At 41.9% G+C, this 19,153-nt stretch overlaps 1 protein-coding gene across 2 annotated transcripts in view; it reads left to right on the forward strand.

Moving 5' to 3' along the window:
- Positions 1-2,332: 2,332 nt before the first annotated feature.
- Positions 2,333-19,153, forward strand: part of SLC6A5 (solute carrier family 6 member 5) — a 61,354-nt gene continuing 44,533 nt past the window's right edge. Inside the window, exons 1-5 of one of the 2 annotated variants that reach the window (XM_031942120.1) lie at positions 2,333-2,670; positions 4,028-4,555; positions 6,768-6,906; positions 10,343-10,474; positions 11,008-11,181. In XM_031942120.1, the coding sequence (XP_031797980.1) occupies positions 2,668-2,670; positions 4,028-4,555; positions 6,768-6,906; positions 10,343-10,474; positions 11,008-11,181 (976 nt within the window). In that variant the 5' untranslated portion in view covers positions 2,333-2,667. Of the gene's footprint in view, positions 2,671-2,790; positions 2,999-4,027; positions 4,556-6,767; positions 6,907-10,342; positions 10,475-11,007; positions 11,182-19,153 lie in introns of those variants that run through there. The other variant, XM_031942121.1, reaches the window with a different exon arrangement.

Below are 19,153 nucleotides of genomic sequence, written 5' to 3' on the forward strand. Positions count from 1 at the left end.
AATAATAATAAAAATCCCGCCCACTATTTTTTGTTTGCTTGTTTAACCTTAATACTAACTTTCGGTTTCCCGAAGCTTTAGGGACCAAGTGGACAAATAAAGTCCAGACTCTAATCTGAAAGGGGCCTAGTTGGGTGACTTTGGACAAATCACTTCTCCTAAGGTTCAGTTTCCTCATTTGCATATTGAGGAGGATGGGCCAGGGATTTTCAAGGTTTTACCAGTTTTAAATCCGGTGGTTCTTCTGCTTCCAGTCTCTCTCCCATTTACATTTCGTTTCTGCTCTGTTGACCTTATTGTTTGGAACTAAATCTGCAGCCCTGGGGTAGTTTGGTTTCTAGTCATTTGGGGCTTATCACACCTCTTTGGAAGAAGAAAAAGGAAAGAATCCTTCTGCCATCTAGTAGGATAGAAGTGCTTCACTTTAGCTGGGGCCCCAAGCAAAGAAAACCGAGCTGAATCAACTGCCTTTTAGACTTTTCTAACTTTCTCTTTTGTATACTTGATACAGGACAAATGGACGGGCTTTTTGAGGTAGTCTAGAACCCAGTAGGCGCTAAATAAATGCTTGTAGGTGGCAACAATAGGGGTCGATTTAGAACAGGACAATCTCGAAGAAGAGGGCTCTACTTTTCTAAGAAAGGATCGTCATTTCAGTCCGCAAACGCTCCTGCCCCCGCACGGACCGCAAGGCGGCCAGAGCAGCCGTCTTCCCTCCCTGGGCTTTCACCCCCGTCGGGGGCGGCACATAATCGTGATTCTTTTCTCCCCCATCCCTCACTCTCTGCATTTTGGCTTGCTCTGGCTCCCAGCGAGCCTTTGAAGTGGAAAGGATTCGTGGACCTTAGTACTTATTCTCTGCCCTCAGTAGCTCTTTACTAGCCCTGCAATGTAGAACATGGTACCGACAAAGGCAATCAACCTTCTCTACATGCTCCCTTCTTTGGAAGGTGGAAAAGGGAGGGGAGGCTGCGGGTAGACGCTTTCTGCGGAAGAACGTGTGCTTTTTATTTTTTTTTTTTTCCCTGCCCCAGCATCGTGCAGCTCAGCGTGTACTTGTCTGAGGCTGGAAGGTGGGAGGGAGACAGGGTTGGGAGGGGGGTAGCCGCAGTCTCTACAGCTTCTGCAGGAAGACTTCCACTGGCTGCCCTTCCCCCAGTTTCCATTGGCGCAAATAGAACACCCAATACTATGTGGCTAGTGGCTGTCTCCGCATTGTTCTTCCACTACTTGGGGGACCCGAGGTAGCGTAGTTTCTGAGGTGACACAGAAGCTCTGGATCCCCAAATAAGGAGTTGGCTCAGTGGGGGTTGGATAAGGGGAGCGAGAGGGAACTACCTATAATGTTGAGCGAGGACAAACCACAACGGTTTTTTTACTCTCTCCTCTCTCTTCAGAACCCTTCTCTTCCCTCCCACTCCCACCCGTACCCCCACCCCCACCCCTCCTCTGTCCCTGTTCCCGGGTAAAGAGGTTGGCAAGGTTGGAAGGTCGACTGCTAAAGTAGTACCTCATTTTTTGTTTTCTCTTGTCCCCCAATGGCATCTTTCCTGGGAAAGACTATTTTTTTTTTGTCTGAAGGAGGTGTCTTTAATTCCCGCCCTCAGGCCCTCCCTCCGCCGTCGCTCTCCTCTCCCCTCCCCTCCTTCCCCCTCCCTATCTTGCAGCAAGCAGCAGAGCGCTACAAACTATGACTTTCTCTGCTCCACAGAAAGGGGCTGACCTTTTTTTTTTTTTTTAATCTAAGGAGCAAAGGAGAGAAGTGGTGCATTTTCCTCCCCCTCCACTTACAAATAGAACTAAAGTCACCTTAGGCTTGAAAATGACTCCTCTTTCCCTCCCCAAAGCTTGCTTTCTTCCTTGCGGTTAAAAAAAACTATAGGCTTATTTTCCCAATAAAGGGCAGGGGGGAAGGTCAACATCATTCTCCTTGCTCATGTTAACGAAAGTTTAACCTAAAGAACGTAAATATAAATGGAATCCACGCATCTTATTTAGAAAGAAAGAGTGTGAATGAATTTATATCTACCTCAGGTCTCATAGATAGCTAAGTGGTCCTCTATGTATTATAAAATCCATATCCTTATAAACATCTTCACTCAGAACTCAACATTAGGGGTACTAATCGAGAAAGATAGGGGTATCATTTTAGAATTTGACTCCCACCAGTCGGGGCCTTGATGAAGAAGAGAAAGGAACAACAATGACTTAACAACGAAAAAATAATCGGTCCAAACATTTCTTTCTGCAGCGATGCTTTCCTTTCGCTTTAGGTGCAGTGGGACGTGTTTCTCACATGTTTCCTTTAATTAGAAGGAAGAAAACTTCTGTCTTCTCCTCTGGCTGGGCTCGCTTTAGTAATCAGACCCCTATGAGTCACGCTGAACACGCAAACCCCCTCCTGCCTGAGTGACAACCGGCCGGCGCACTCTCGGCTGTTGTTGTCCCTTTAAAATCGGAATCTAAGGGGTAATGATTTATCAAACTCTTATTATCAAGAAAATGTCAAACGAAGGGCACCTTGCTATGGACTGACGCAAACCCAATCTTTCCCAGGGAGATATAGAAAGCTTTGCTCTGGACTGAGCAAAATCCATTCCATTAGATAGCTTGTTCTGCAGGACCTTGTCTTCTACCAATTCAATCTGTTGCTTATTTAAGACAACAATGGTAAGTGTTTGTTTCTCTTCCTTTTGGAGATGAAGAGTTCCGAGGAAAGGGGGGAGATTCGTTTTAGAAATCAATGTTAAGAAGATGAAACCGTTTGGTATATTTTCGGAAGGTGGCTTGGGGGGGAGGAGAGCCTCAGCACCTCAAGTATTTATATTTGTTAAGTTTCCCGATAGCTCCCGGGTGTTCACGGTCTGTTCGAGGTTGGAGGTCTCTTTGAACAGACTTGCCTGTGAGCGCTGTCCGTGGTGCTGAACAGCTAGATTCCTGAATACGAGGCGGAGTAGCCCACGGATAGAGAAGCAACTGTGAAGGGATTCCAGACAAGGTATTTGGGATTGATACAAATGGAAAAACCTTTAGATCCGTGCATTTGTCAGATTGGAAGGATCCTGTTCAAAGATAGGTTTGTTTGTTGCTGTTAAGGTTTGAGATGCTATGAAAAAGGAAGTAAAAGGGATTTGTATAAGGGATGGTTCTCATTTGAACAGGGGAGAGGACAATTGGGAAAATGAGAATGAGCAGTTTGCTTGTTTTAACTCTGGAGGAAGATTGGGCCGTTGGAAACAGTCTTTCTCGAAAAACTTTACAAATTCCTTTAGACCTTTTACAGATTTCGAAGAATGCCAGCACGAGTATGTAGTAACCCAATGCACATATTTTATCATTGCTTTTTTCCTTTTTCTGTTTTTTAAAAAATACTCTTTGTTTGGTCGTGGGGCTCATCCCTTCCTCCTCATTTGACGGTTAATTAGGTGGCTTTTTGAGGGCTCGGAATAGAGCAAACGGGACGGCGGTATGGGGAGGGGGGCGTTTTGGCGGGTGTCAAAGCATTGCCTATGTAGAATGTTTCCTGAGCCGCGGCAGCAGCTTGTCCATACCCGGGGAAAAAAAGACAGTGTGCATTGTTGAATGACAAAGGAAATGGGGCGGAAAATTAAAGAATCTTTCTACACTGGTGATGGGGGAAAGCGGGCACCCTACAGTCGTGTTGTGAAACCCAAAGAGGCCGGGAGCACACAGTTGTAGAGATATTTGCTCTTGACTCTCACTCCTCTTACGCCCCCCGCCCCCTTTTTCCAAAACCATCCTTTAGGCTGTTTCTCTCGATTCACCCTTGAACTGGGAAGGCATATTAGCCTATTCATGAGATGTAGTCGTTGAAGAGATGAGGTAATTGAAAAATATTGACTTGTCTATATAGGCACATGTATGAAATCTCCACTCGAAATTACCTTGCTAGCCATTGTGGAGGCAGGTATAGAATTATCGGAATATTCTCTTATCCGTGTACAAATACACATATCAAAAGTATTGTGATTTTTCTTTTTACTCGAAAGTGACATTGTGTTCTCAGGATTACTCGGGTGCGAAGGATATGAACAAGCCACTGGCAAATAGCTTGGAGGCTTCGGGAAACCCAGAAGGCTCCTCGGGGACAAGGACCAGTCCCGAGCCCGATCCTTCCCCTGCCGCCCCTTCCCAACCGCCTAGGATTGCCAAGTCGGCCTCCAACGGGATTCAAACTTTCCTTTCGGAAGAAGCCAAAAGCTACGAGTCAGAGCGGACCAAAGTTGGGATCTGCAGCGCTAAGGCGCCCCTCGATGCTACCTCACGCCAGGATTCTATCGAGGCCCATGCCTTGCAGACCGTCTCCCCTTCGGGGGGCCCGGGCCCAGGCAATGCTCAGCACTGCAGGATTCCGGCCCTCCGAGGCGCCAGCATTGGAGGGGATGAAAGAGGGAGCCCGGGCAAGGGCACTTTGGAGAAGAACAGTGCCCAGGCTGCAGGTTGGATAAACATGAGCCAGAGCACGGTGGTGCTGGGCACAGACGGGATCACCTCGGTCCTGCCAGGCAGTGTGACGACTACTTCTACACCCGCGGTAAGTTCGCTTTCTGCTTTTCCCTCCCCCAATGCCCTCAGGTCCGCAAGACTTTTTCAGGCTTCACTGCCCCCAGTCCCTCGCTGCCCCCGCTTCTGCTAATTGGGCAGAGAGCCAGGACAATAAGCGTTTGTCCAATGCCAAGCTGAAGCCAGAGTAGGAAGAGTCTTGCTCGGCAGTGAATGGGTGGGTGCAGCATGTTGGACATACTCCCGGGTCTCCAGATCAGTGAAAGGGAGCAGAGGATGAGGGCATGGGATGGATCTGCTCAAGTGTTGCAAGGGCATGGACAGGTTGCTATTATGCAAGGAATACCCCCAGATCCGTAGAGGGTGGGGGAGGGAGGAGACATAGCTGACCCGAAAATATTAAATGGAAGCCAGGAGCCTTTTTGGTCAGGGCAGAGTCATTCTCTTTAGCCCTTCCCATTTGTGAGTAATTTTGTTTCCTTACTACCATCTCCCGGAACTTACAGGAGAAAAAGAAAGGAATCCATGCCTATAGTAGTTGTTTATGACAATTGATAATTCCAGGGTGTTGAAGTGATTTAGCATTCTTTCCCTCCCAAAGAAAAAGAATCCTATTCCCATATAGGTACCCATAGCTAAATACATTATAGGTAAATAAGTGGCACTTGAAAAAATTTAGGAAAACACAGTCAACTCTTTGACCCTTCCCTGTGGTAGATAAATACCTCTTTCTTCATTTAGTTCCTTTCTCGTACTTCTTTCCAATTATTTTCCCTCACTCTCCTTTTCTGCTTATGCTCTAAATGTGTAAATGGTTCCCAGGGCCATTAGCCCAAACTGCTGTCTTTTTGGACTTAGGAGTTGGGTAACTGAAAGTTACCTGCCTGCTTGGAATCAGGTGATCCTATCTGCAGGATATGAGGTGAATATTCTATTAAACAGTCTTTCTTCCCTCAATTACTGGTCCTTCATTTGAGAATCCCTTTTTTCTTCCTCTCTTCTTTGCCTTTTTCCTGCTTCCCCCTATCTCTGACTCAGATAATTGAATACATATCACTGGGCTCTACCTCTCTGGAAGGAGCAGGAATTGTACTCAGATGGAGAAGATAAAGGCACAGGCCACATTCTCTCTACCTGCTTTAAGAACAAACAAATAAACTCCCATGGGAACAAAGATATTTTATGATTCTCTCTGGGCCTGCCCTCTGCAAAATCAAGGCCAGTGAATCTGTCTGTTAAAAGACAGATGGTCAGAAAGACTACCTCTTTTACTGTTCTTGCTTTCCTGGACAGAGTTTCAATTCCATCCTGCACCTTTCTCTATATCTTCACACTCTCAGACCCACGTAAGGAGAGAAAGGAATACCCCACAAAGAAATGGTCTTGATTCTTTCCTGAATTAAGACCGATATTCCCACATTGTCACCCCATTCTTTCCAACTTTTGCCTTATTCCTTTGAATTTCTTCACCTTTTCCATAGCCAATTTTCAGAGGATAGAGATAACAGGAACCCTCTTTGAATCCACTCAATAAAAAGGTCATATATCACAGGCTGGTGACTTTGGGGATATATTGAAGTTCTGGAGGAGGAAGGGGAAGGATTTGCAGTGGCCAGGGCCTCTAAAACCTCAGACACTAGTCACTTGACTTACCCTTATTTTTGATTTTAGTTTGCCAGGCAGGCTTCTGATAGGTCTGTCTTGCCATTCCTGAAAACCTTCTTTGTATCTTAGTTGCCAGCAGGAGTGAGGTATTAGGGCAAAATAATTCTTTCAGATATCCATTTCCAAAGAATCAGATTAAAGGAGAAACTCAAGATTTTGGACATCAATTTGGAATGTTCTCCTTTTCCTTTCTCTTTCTATTACCCTGAAAATACCATTTCCATCAACCTTAAAAACTAGACCTTTCCACCCTCCAACTAGCTTTTTTCTTCCAGCTTGTTCCTTCCCTCCTTGTTTCCCCCACTCCAAGTGAACTGGGAGCTATGCATTAAAGTACCTAGGCTAAATAGAAGAAAGAGGTTCAGTGGGAGAGGGATTCTTTCCAATTTTGCTCTAGAGCTGATCCCCCAGGAAAGCTTGATCAGAGTAGAATTTTTTTGGGGGGAGAGAGGAATGGAGGGAGGAGTGGACTTGGAGGGTGAAGGATGAAAAGGGAAGTATGAGGGGATTGCTTGCTTATTAAATAAATGGACATTGGGGTTGTTATGGGACCGACCAATGTGCTTTTCCACCCCCAGGAGGACGATGAAGGGGATGAAAATAAAGCCCGAGGGAACTGGTCTAGCAAACTAGACTTCATCCTGTCCATGGTTGGGTACGCAGTGGGGCTGGGCAATGTCTGGAGGTTTCCGTACCTGGCCTTTCAGAATGGGGGAGGTAGGACTTTCTGCTCTATTTCCTCAGGGAGGGGCTGCCGGGCGCGTTATCCTGGGGTGTGGGAGGGATTGCAGCTCCGCCTAGGAAGGTGTTCTGGGCTGTTCCCACAGACCTTGAGGGCTCTGACCGTATCCTATCTCTTGCTAGTTTCTTAAGTGGAAAACCTAAGAATACTGGCCAGCTAGATTCATTTAGATTCTCGATGCAAGTAGGACCCATCACTTAAAACCCTGAGCTTGGGAAATTAACCTGAGAGGTTTGGGGAGTCTGGGGCTCTTTGCTTCAATAATCACATTCAGGCCACGGGACAACTGAGTCTTTTATCGCATGCCCACTCCCCCCTACACACACACACATCAAGAATCATGCATGTTAGGGCTGGTCTAGGCGCACAGAATCTTAAAGCAGATTGAAATTCTTAAATAATCTTATCCCTCCAGGAGAACACAAACCAACATTTTACAACCTAGAGATTCCCATTTCCAATAAAAAGTTATTAACAATAAACCTGATTATTGTTTTACTGATCTGAATTTTCCATGATGTCTAGTATGAATATTATCTCAATCAATTTGATGTTAACACTTGTTAAGAAATAATTGGTTAATGAGGTGAGGGAACACACACTACAAATATACACTGGCAGGACACAGTTTTCAGGGCTGCAAATAGAACCCCGAGCAATTTTCGTTGTTTTCATTTTTATTGAAAGTCGGAGGGACTGTTTTGGGACTGGAAGCCTTTTCTAAATAGGGTAGGCTCCCTCCAAACAGGCAAGAAGCACTCCTGGTCCTTTCTTGGTTCCCGAGTTCTCCCTTCCCGTTAGCCTTATCAATTTCCCACAACTTGGCAAATTTTGAGGTCACCCAAAGCGCTTTAGACAATAAAAACTTGAGTAAAGGCTTTCGTGGTTTGCTTTGGGACTGTGGTTCTATCTCATCTTCCATGCCCTCGGCTCGGCTTGGCTGCCCTACCGGGGGGCTAGTTCCAAAGCAGAGATCCGACTCTACATTCCCCTCCTCCCCCCACTATAGCTCATCCCTCAGTTCCCCACCGAAAACGCTTCCTGTGTTGAATAGGGGAAAATTCACTTGCATATTTGGTAATTCAATGTATCAAGGAGGTCTCTGACTCAGGATTTCTCCAGGGGATGACGGTGCAACGAAAGGATAAAAGTTGGTGCTTGATTGACCAATGTACCCACCTGGAAAAGCTATGCACCTGACAGAATTGTGACGGGCACGAAAAGTTGAGTTGCTTCAGTGACTGAGTTTAGGACTGACCCACGATAACCGTGTGATTTTCCATGAGTCACTTACCTTTTTATTTACCTAAGCACCTAAGGCTGGATTATAGAGGTGTGATCTGCATCTTTGAGGGAATTTTTACTTTGAGAATTCCTGACACAAGTACAATCTCAAAACGAGATGGAAATCCCCGTCTCCCCCCCAAAAACCCTATAAAAACATCCTAAAAATCAGGGTTGCCATGTAGTCATTGTCTATAAGGACATGCAAGGATGCCAGAAATTAAGGCTCTTTCCCCCCTTAAACTGAGGATTATAAACATAGAGGGCAGGGGAAAATACATCTGCCCTTTGTTCCTCACTACTCTCTAACTGAACTTCACCATTTTCTGGAATAATTTTAAAACATTATTCTGAGAAAGGATTATCATTAAACTGCCAAAGGAGCCCATGACACCTCAAAGGTGAAGGGTCTATGCTGTGACTGTCTCTTGCCATGATTATTTATCTCTCTATTCAGCTTGCTTAGTTTTCCTGCTATGGGAAGTTGGCCACAATCTCGTTCCTTTTTCTGAAATCGAGTCCCTAGTAGATTTGTTTAAATCCACCTTCGTTCCGGACTCGTCCTCAGGGGCTGGTCTGGCTGTTTTCCCGCGCGCCCCTACGTTGAGCCAATCATTTGCCTTCTTTCCTTGGCGGGGGCGGGCAAGAGGAGAAGACCCTGGAATAAAGCATTCTCAGCCTTTTTGCGCACTGCGGCTCTGGAAAACCACGTTCTGAGCTGGTCTTTGGTTGGACCAAAGCTTGGTTTGGCTAAAGGGGGATGCGGACTCTAGGGTCTTCTAGAAAGGCTACAGGGAATGGATAGATTTTTCTACATCCAGGTGGGCCCCTTGTCTGGGTGTACCCCCACAGAGAGCTCAATGCAGGGCTTGCTGAGTCTGACTAATGGGGACTGCACCTACTGAGTCCTTGAGACCCTCCTCCGGTTACTTTCTTTCTCCGCCCCTACCGCAGTTGGGGGCCCTGATCTGTGACTGGGCTACCCATTCAGGAACCAAGGATCTGGAAAGCCCGTGTTACAGGAGAACAATCTTTTTTTCCATCACCTCCCAATATCAAAGCCCTCTGGACAGAGAGTCCATGGCCTGTCAATCAATTAGGTTTAAGTAAGTACTTTATGTGCGCCCCACACATTGCCAATCAGAGGAGTTATGAAGGAAACACATAATGCAACAACAACAACAACAACAACAACAACAATAATAACAACAAAGCACAAAGCCAGGGAAGCTAGCAATTTTGACTTGGATTTTATTTTCAGGAGAAACGCATTTCACAAATTCTAAAATTTTAGATTGGGAAGAGAATTTAGGAATTACTTTCAAGCTCACCTAAAGTCATGCTATTTTGGTTAAAGATGCCAGTCTGCCTGGGGATTTCTTTGGACTTCCCGGGGCACCAAATCACACTACCCTTACCTTGGGGTCAAAATCCAACCAAGCACCCAATACATCCTCCCACACACAACGAAACCCTCTTCATGACACAAGGGACCAATTAGTCATTCCACATCTCTGCAGAAATGCGTAGGATGTCCAGATGATTCAAGACAGTGACAGGATAATTTTTGCAGTCAAATACCTAGTCTTGCAGATAAAAAGCTGTTCTAAACAAGAGTGATCTTATGAATACTAAAGCAAAACCCCAAACCAACAAGCAGCATGACTTAGTGGAATGATGGCTGGTTTCAAGCCAGTAATATGAGTTCAGATCTTTCCTCTGATATTTCCTTATTGACATTGGATAAGTCATTTAAACGTCCAAGATTTTATTAGTTAAGCATAAAATGAGGAGGTGGGCTTAGTCATTCTTTGAGATCCTTTTTAGTTCCAATCTATTATCCCAAGATTTTTTAAAACTTCAATTAAGAAAAATTATAGAATTGAGATGTAATGAATCAATTCAACCAGATTTGTTTTATAAAACCGTTGAGGTGGGATATTATAATATGAAGGATCTGAACCCAAAGATCTGCTGTCATGCTGAGTCTCTGATGCAAACCATCTGAGTAAAACTCCAAAGGTTAAAGTGTAATGGTGCAGGATGGGCAGGTGCTAGTCTTCTTCCTGCCCTAGTCTTGAAGTATATTCTTACTTTCTTTTCTTTGTCCTTCTCTAATATCCCAAGGTGCTTTTCTCATCCCCTATCTGATGATGCTGGCTCTGGCTGGTCTGCCCATCTTTTTTCTGGAAGTATCATTGGGGCAGTTTGCTAGCCAGGGTCCTGTGTCCGTTTGGAAAGCGATACCTGCTTTACAAGGTGAGTGACTCTGCCCTCCCCATCTTCCCACATACTTATCTCGTGTTCCATTTTGTTCTTCCTTCCCCCAGAATCCCTTACTCTCCCTCCAAGCTTCTTTAGGAATGATTACTGTTAATTGTAGCTTCAGAATCTGGAACTATGTAACAGTGACCTTGGTAGTGAGTCTCCAGTCAAATAACTCCAAGGCAAAGAGTCCCATTGTGAACGCGTGCCAGTTCTCAGCTTGCTCCATTGCATTCACACTCAGCTTGACTCCCAATCTCCAGGAAGGCTGCCTAACTCCCGAATCTCATTTGTATTCCTCATCATCAGGAAGATGATTCAATCTTGAATCCATACCCTAGAGATTCTAGCTAATCTAGTGTTTGATTTCCTTTGTACCATTATTAATATTCTGGATGCAAAGATTCCTTATTTCCGTGCCCTTTCTTCTTTTTCCCTTCCCTTCCCCCATTATGATCCCTGGGGCAAGTATCGAGATGGGATGGGGTTTTATTTGTGATGGCTAATCTGTGTGTTTGCCTCCTCAGGCTGCGGCATCGCTATGTTGATCATCTCAGTCCTAATAGCCATATACTATAATGTGATTATTTGCTACACACTTTTCTACCTGTTTGCCTCCTTTGTGTCTGTGCTACCTTGGGCCTCTTGCAACAACCCGTGGAACACACCAGACTGCAAAGACAAAACCAAACTTTTATTAGGTAAGTTCCTGGACCAGTACATATTTGATTTGTGAAATGGTTGGACCTGGAAGAAACCTGTCTATGTTCAAGGTTTGGGGTTAAAAATGAAGGGACAGAGCTGTCTTTAAAGGATAGGGTTGGAAAAGGAAGATTTTTAAGACATTTGCCTTGATTCATTTTCCACCTCTGATTTACTACTTAGAAAATCTTGGGCAAGTCACTGGACCTCAGTTTCCCCATTTTTGCAAAATATGAGGACCATCTCATCCAGCACTCTTACTTTACATGTGAGAAAATTGAGGTGCAAGAAAATCAAGTGACTTACCCAACATGACATAGTTATTAAATAGCTAGAATAGTTCTAAACAAGTGTGATTTTATGAATGTTAAAGCAAAACCCCAAACCGACAGGCAGCATAACATAGTGGAATAATGGCTAGTTTCAAGTCAATACATGTGGGTTCAAATCTTTCCTCTGACATTGCCTTATTGACATCAGATAAGTGATTTAACCTTCCAAGACTTTATTCATTAACCATAAAGTGAGGAGGTAGCTTTAGTCATTCTTTGAGGTTTTGAACTAAGTCCCTCTGAGTCCTGTATTCTTTCTACCATATCTCAATCACTTTGGAAGAATGTGTATGTGTATGTGGGTGTATATATTTGTGTGTGATGGTTTCTAACAGATATGCTATTTTTTAAACATTTTTTAAAGCTAATACCTGGTCTGCTACTGAATCACTAAGGGATATAAAATTTCAGATCACTGATAAGTTTGTGAGGTTAGTATGAGATGGTGGATGGAAAAGTCTTTTGTAAACTGTTGTACATTCATGATGGGAATTCATCATGAGTATTTATTAGCATTAATAAATTTTCTTTGAAATTTATTTAATTTTCTTTTTTTATTATAATAACTTTTTATTGACAGAACCCATGCCAGGGTAATTTTTTTTACAACATTATCCCTTGCACTCACTTCTGTTCCGATTTTTCCCTCCTACCCTCCACCCCCTCCCCTAGATGGCAAGCAGTCCTATATATGTTGAATATGTCGTAGTATATCCTAGATACAATATATATGTGTGCAGAACCGAACAGTTCTCTTGTTGCACAGGGAGAATTGGATTCAGAAGGTAAAAATAACCTGGGAAGAAAAACAAAAATGCAAACAGTTTACATTCATTTCCCAGTGTTTTTTCTTTGGGTGTAGCTGCTTCTGTCCATCATTGATTAACTGAAACTGAATTAGGTCTCTTTGTCAAAGAAATCCACTTCCATCAGAATACATCCTCATACAGTATCGTTGTTGATGTATATAATGATCTCTTGGTTCTGCTCATTTCACTTAGCATCAGTTCATGTAAGTCTTTCCAAGCCTCTCTGTTATTCATCCTGCTGGTCGAAATTTATTTAATTTTCATTAAAATTCCCTAATACTTCCTGATTAAATATTAGAACATCTCATCATCCACAGACTACTTCTTCTATTGCTGACAGGATCATGATGATGTCATGGGGGCCACTTAGAATTGCTTCCCTCTCCCTTGGTGTTAAGGTATTATTTACATCATTGAGTGATTTGGGAGGCAAAGATGAATCTTTCTTTCTCCCATTCCCCTTTGCAGAAAATATGCAAGTACATAACTAAACACAGTTTGACACCAGGATGGTTTAGGCAAAACAACACCCAGAAATCTGAGTTTTGGACTCAGTTCTGCGATTTACAAGTTGGGTGAACTGTGGCCAATCATATGACCTTTTCTAAACCTCAGTTTTTTTCATCTGCAAAAGAAATAATATCACTTACAAAGCCTACTTAGAATTGTTTAGATTAAAGTTAGTAATTATTATAATTCTCAAGAGCTTTTAATTTGAAAGGTTAAACTAGAGAGGTCAAATTCAAGATACCATTGTCCAGCAAAATGCTCACAACTTAGAAGGCACCTTAGAGATCATCTAGGCTCATTTATTTTACATATAAAGGAATATATGGAAACTATATTTTATTTGTATAAATTTTATATGTAAATTTTTATAAATTTTATATATAAAGAAAACTGAGGCTGAAGGAGTTGAAGTGGATCTGTCGAAGATCCGTGGATAGGCATCAAAAGTGTGACTTGAATCTGGGTCTTGGGCTAGTGTTCTTTCTGCAATAAAATGCTACTTTCTTATTTTGGGGATTTTCCTTGCAGCCACTATGAGATACTGGCTCTTCTAGGGACTGCGTGCCCATTCTTCCGTGCAGTTACAGAATTGGAAATTCTGCTTGCCATAACTACTGGCCAGGAAACACCCTGATCTATAGTTATTCTTGCACTCCCACCTAGCCATCTGCCCTTGGCATGGGAGCCTGAATATTCATTTCTCCTATTTTTTGGCTGTAGGAATCGATCCAAATAATGGACTCATGCCATTTTAACTTTAAAGGAAATATCAGTTAGCTGGGAATCTTGCCCTGCAGTCCTGTGAGGCTGTTTCATTAAAAAAGGTTATATCTTGGAGGCCAAAAGGTTTCCAAGGAAATGCCAGTTTGGAGCAGGGAGTTTTAATTCTGATTCAGCAATCTGAGGATGATTTCCTCCTAGACTTTGCAGAACTTGGACCCCGCTCTAGTGAGTCTTAGAGGCCAAATTCAGAACTTAAGTGCCTTTACTATTAAAAAGCCCCAGAGCATTTTCTCTTAAGGAGAAAGTGATTTTCACTCTCTTTTGCTTTAGAGGTAGAAATGGCTCCATTTTCCTTCTTTCCTCTCTACACCTTGGGAGCTGTTAGCTATCAAAAAGCAATGGACTCCAGGAGCATCTGTGGTCTTTTAAGTGAAGTAAAGTTATTATGGGATGGAGGCCTTATTTAATGTTTTTGATCATGGCTTTAAAAAAAATCTGGGCACTTTATAAGTATCTACGAAGTGTAAACTCCCTGACCATGCCAGGAAAGGGAATTTGAATGCTGTTAGCAATGTCTGAAAAGGATGAGTTCTATGTTTTACTATCCATTGGATGTATAAAGTTACCATAAGTGGCTTGAAATGCCTATATTCCATTGAGAGTGGGATTTTCTGATGTTAAAATCTTGCCATCTAACTCTAACAGGTCATATTTTTAAAATGTATTCCATTTTGCACCTTCCTATGTGTATGGCATTTTAGCCTGCTTTGCCCACTTCCCCTTTATCCAATGTTGGTTCTGTGCAAGAGACTAAAAGACAAAAGAAAGAAAAGACTGATCTCTAGGAATTTATAGTCTAGGTGGGAAGACAAATAGAACATACTTAACATAACAATTGGAGAACAGTGCAGTACACACACACTATATATCTATCCACGTATATATATGTATATACAAACATATATACACAAAATACATATAAATGAATATATATAAAACTATATATTCATAGTTTAAGAGCTGTGTTTAAATACTATATCTGCTACTTATACTGTGTGACTCAGAATAAATCATTTAACCTTAAGGGGCTTCTGTTTCTACTCTTATCCTTATCCTGTTGGGAACAGGAATATTGAAGTAATTTAAAACATGAACTCTTTCTTAAAGACTCAATAATTTAGCAGCTACAGCAAGTAAATTGTATTGTTCAGAATATGAATTATGAGGAAAAGAGGGGAAATTGTTCATTCTGATTATGTCCCAACAGGCCATAAACTTCTCAGGGCAGAAACTTATGTAGTGTAGTATTAAGTATCTGGTTTAGAGGAAAGGGATCTGGGTCCAAATCTTGGTCCTATTTCTTAGTGCCTGTGTCAGGGTGGGCAAATCACTTTAAATTCTCTGGTCTCTGTTTCTCATTTATAAAATGAATGGATGGGACCAGATGCTCTCTTCGACCCCCTTCAGTTCTGAATCTGATTATATGAGTTGTCTTTTTCCAACTTTATACGTATTTATGTTTCTCTACACCCCTTACCTTAGTAAGTCCGATAAATCATGTTCAAATATTCGTGTAGCTGCTCTGGCTAACTTTTGGTGATTTGAAATTGAGAGTATAATTAAACTACTCACTGCTCTATAATCTTCAGTGGTTCCCTATTGTTTCCTAAGTAAAGAATCCATAGTTTGCCAAAATCCTTCAAATTCATAATTCCTAATATGTATTAGATATTTCAGGCAAACTGCTTCACTTTGTCCCGAACCGCGCGTGTGTGAGTGTTTTGTTGGTGCTTTTGTTTAAGCTATTCTCTAATGCTGAAAATTTCCCTTAATTTTTAAATCGTGTTATCTCCTCCAGGAAGCCTCCCCTGATGCCCTTTCCCCTTGGACCTAGCACTTGATTTTGCCCCTATGTAATTCACTCATATAATATAGTATTATGTATTTTATCTCTGCCTTACTCCTCCCCGAGATCCTGGGACTATATGGCTTTCAGACTCTGCCATCTCTCCAGGAGTATTCAACACCCACCAGAAGCTTAATCAATATTTATTGAATTGAGAATAAAATGTAATTTCCCTGTAATATGGGTCCTGTTGACCTTTCGGAAGAATGGGAATTATAGACGCACCCCCAAAAGATTAACAGAAACACGACCTTAGATAATACATATATCTTAATTTTAATTAGAACTTTAATTAAATGCTCCATTCCCTTCCCAGTCTCAAGAAGGAACACGTTTTCATTTATTAAAACTGCCCCTGTAAACATAATTCCATCCTCACAATTAACGTGATCATTGTTTCCCGTCTTTGTTCAGGGTTGCTGAGCTGCGGAGAGCGAGGCTGGCAAGATAGCTCTGCGGGGAGCTGGCAGGGTGTAGGGGACTGGGCAGCGTACGTCTGCCTCCCGGTGGTAGCACGGAAGTGCTGCAGAGAGGAGAGCACCGCAGTATGGTGCACTGCAGCAGAATCCGTGACCTTGCCTTCCTCCCCGGGCTCCCGGAGAGATAGAATCTAGTGAGGGACTCCGAGTCACATGGCTTGACAATCTCTCCCCCTTCTCTCCCTCCCCCGCTCCTTTTTCCTCCGCTTCAGCACAAGTTTATAAGGGATTCATTGTCTGCTCATTCCATCTACTCCCATTTTAGATAACCATCCCCATGAAACGCTGTAGGAAAACGACCGTCCTGCTCCTTACAGGGGTACCTTTTTGCGGGGCTTCGGTCATTTGCGTATAATTCTGGGTGTTGGTGATCAAGTGTTTTCTGGGTAAATATTTAAGTAATTATATCAGTGTACCTGGAATTCCTTGTCATTCTGTTAAGCAGCATCCTGGTGATGATAACTAGAAGGCAGCAGGTGTATATATACGTGTATCTATATCTATAATCTGTCTATCAATATAATCTATATCTACAATCTATATAATCTATACTATAATCTATCTATATCTTTATATCTCTATATATGCTTTATATATATATATATATCTACATCTCAGCAAATACATATACATATATAAAAGATTCTGGGGCTATATAAGGAAATCCTGATTTATGGCTTGAAAAGCAGACCTAGAAGGAGATGTGAAACCAAGAAAGGGAGGCACTGAGCCATGCCAGGAGAGCATTTTTAATACATGCTTTATTTTTGGTTTATGCTGAAAAATGGCAAGTTTAAGAGATTGTGCTAGAGTACAGGGGAAAAGCACTGGATCAAAATGCAGTAGATTTGGTTTTCAGACCCAGCTTTGTCCACTAATTCTATGTGTGATCTTATAAATCTTTGATTTGGAGCTGGAAAGGACCTCAATGGTGATCCATTTTGGGCAGTGTTGCATAGAGTATTGATTGAATACTGGATTTGGGGTCAAGAAGACCCTAATATGAATCTTTCCTGTGATGCTGGGCAAGTCTTTGAGTCTCTGTTGTAAAACTGAAATAATAGCTCCCATCATAACTACTAGCTAGGAGAGTGCTCTCTCTAGTTATTCTTACACTTCTGCTGAGCCAGCTGCAGCAGCTGGGAGATCAAAGGAGATCATGTCTACAACGCACTATACAAATGGGAACAAAACAAATCCTATCCTTCCCCTGTTTTATAGATGAGAAAAATGAGGCCCTGGGAAGTAAAGATGTCTAAGATTACAAGCAGAGTTGGATTCATATCCTGGTCCTCTGATGCTAAGATCAATCTTCTTTCATACAGTGCCTTTGGTGGGCAGATTGAAAGTGCCAGGCGTTCAGTAGTTTACTGGGGATACAAAGGCAAAAACAGAACAACCATTCTCCTCAAGGACTCAAATTCTAAGAGGAAACTACATGTATACAGATGTATAACGTGAAAAAAAAGAATAAAAGTGATAATGGCAGGGGAAGGTATTTCTAGTCTCTAGAGAGACCAGGAAGGGGATCTTGCAGAAAGTGGCACTTGAGCTATGTTTTGAAAAAAGCCAGGGATTCCAGGAGACAGAGGTCCAGGTGTACAGCATGACAGTGAAAATGCATGGGAGACAAAAAATAGAGCTCTGTGAATAAGGAAAAACAAAATAAGCCTATATGGCTAGACTACCCTGGGAGTGGAGTGTAAAGAGACTGGAAAAGGAGTATGGGGTGAGGTTGTGGAGAACCTTAAATGCCAGACAGAAGAGTTTATGTTTAATCCTAGAGCCACCAGGGAGCCACTAGAATTATGGCTTGAATAGGATAGTGAGATGGTCAAATTGGTACATTAGGAAAATCACTTTGGTGACTGTATGAGGGAATAAGGAAGGATTTGGGGAAAAGAGACCAATTAGGAGGCTGTTGCAGTAATCTAGGTAAGAGCCGATAAATACATGAAGCAGGCTATTGGATGGAAAGAAAGGGATTAATGAGATATTGTAGACCTAGGAGTGGCTATATCTCTAACTCATCTAATTTCTTATAGCTCACCTCATAGCTGATAGTTAACAAGTTTCACTGTGTGAAAATATTTTCACCATGACTTTTGCATATCCTCTCCATTTCCACTGCTACCATTAGTAAGGACAACTATTAGTACTATCTCACTCTTCTGTTGCAATCACCTATTAACACATCTTCCCAAATTCCATTTTCTTTCCCTTCCAGACTATAATTCATATTTCTGCTAGATTAATCTCCCTAATACATGGATGTGATCATGTTAAAATTTTTCTCGAAAGTCTTCTATAACTCCCTATTGTCTCTCAAATAAAGTTTAGATCCTCCAGCCTGGCATTCAAAGTATTTCACAACTTAGTATCAATTCTAACTTTTACAGACTCATTGTAAATTATTTCTTTGCACCCACCATGTTCTAGCCCAAGATTATTTTCTTCTCTTATTCCTAATCCCTTTTTGCCCAAGAAATTTTTATTTGATTGTAGTATACAGGTATATAAAATAGATATACAAGCCAAACATTTACTGCTAATAAAAGAAATTTATTTTAAAACAATTCTCTGGTATACATATAATTTTATCATTTAATAAAGATGAAAGCAAATCTGCATACTGAGATGGATGGGCTTTGTTATTTTTATATAAAGAAATAAATCTTGTTAGAATATTTGATATCTTTTACTGTTGTCAAATGTTTTGCAACCCCCACATTCAATTATGTGACCCTACATGGTGTTGAAAACTCATGTTTAAGAAATTTTGTTCTAGCCAAACTGGAACTATTTTCTATCCACAAATATTCTGTACCTTCCTGCCTTCATGTTTTTGCTCACTGCATTTCATATATCTAGATTATTCTCTTTCCTTCTTTCCATTGAATTCCTATCTTTCATTCATTCATTTATCTATCCATTTATTTTATTTGCTGAGGCAATTGAGGTTAAGTGACTTGCCCAGGATCACACAAGTGTTCAAGTGAGTGGAAGTGTTAAAGGAGATCACATTTGAATTCAGGTCCTTCTAACTTCAGGGCTGCTGCTCTATCCACTGCACCACCTAGCTGCCCCCTGATTATCTTTTAAAAGAAACGCCTCATGCTAAATTTTTTTCTCATTATCTGGGTTATGTTACAATTAGCTTAAACCAGTTGATGAGATCTGATGAATATTTATTCTCTGGAAATCTGCAAACT

This window comes from Sarcophilus harrisii, chromosome 6 (genome assembly GCF_902635505.1).
Source record: "Sarcophilus harrisii chromosome 6, mSarHar1.11, whole genome shotgun sequence".
Lineage (NCBI taxonomy): Eukaryota > Metazoa > Chordata > Mammalia > Dasyuromorphia > Dasyuridae > Sarcophilus > Sarcophilus harrisii.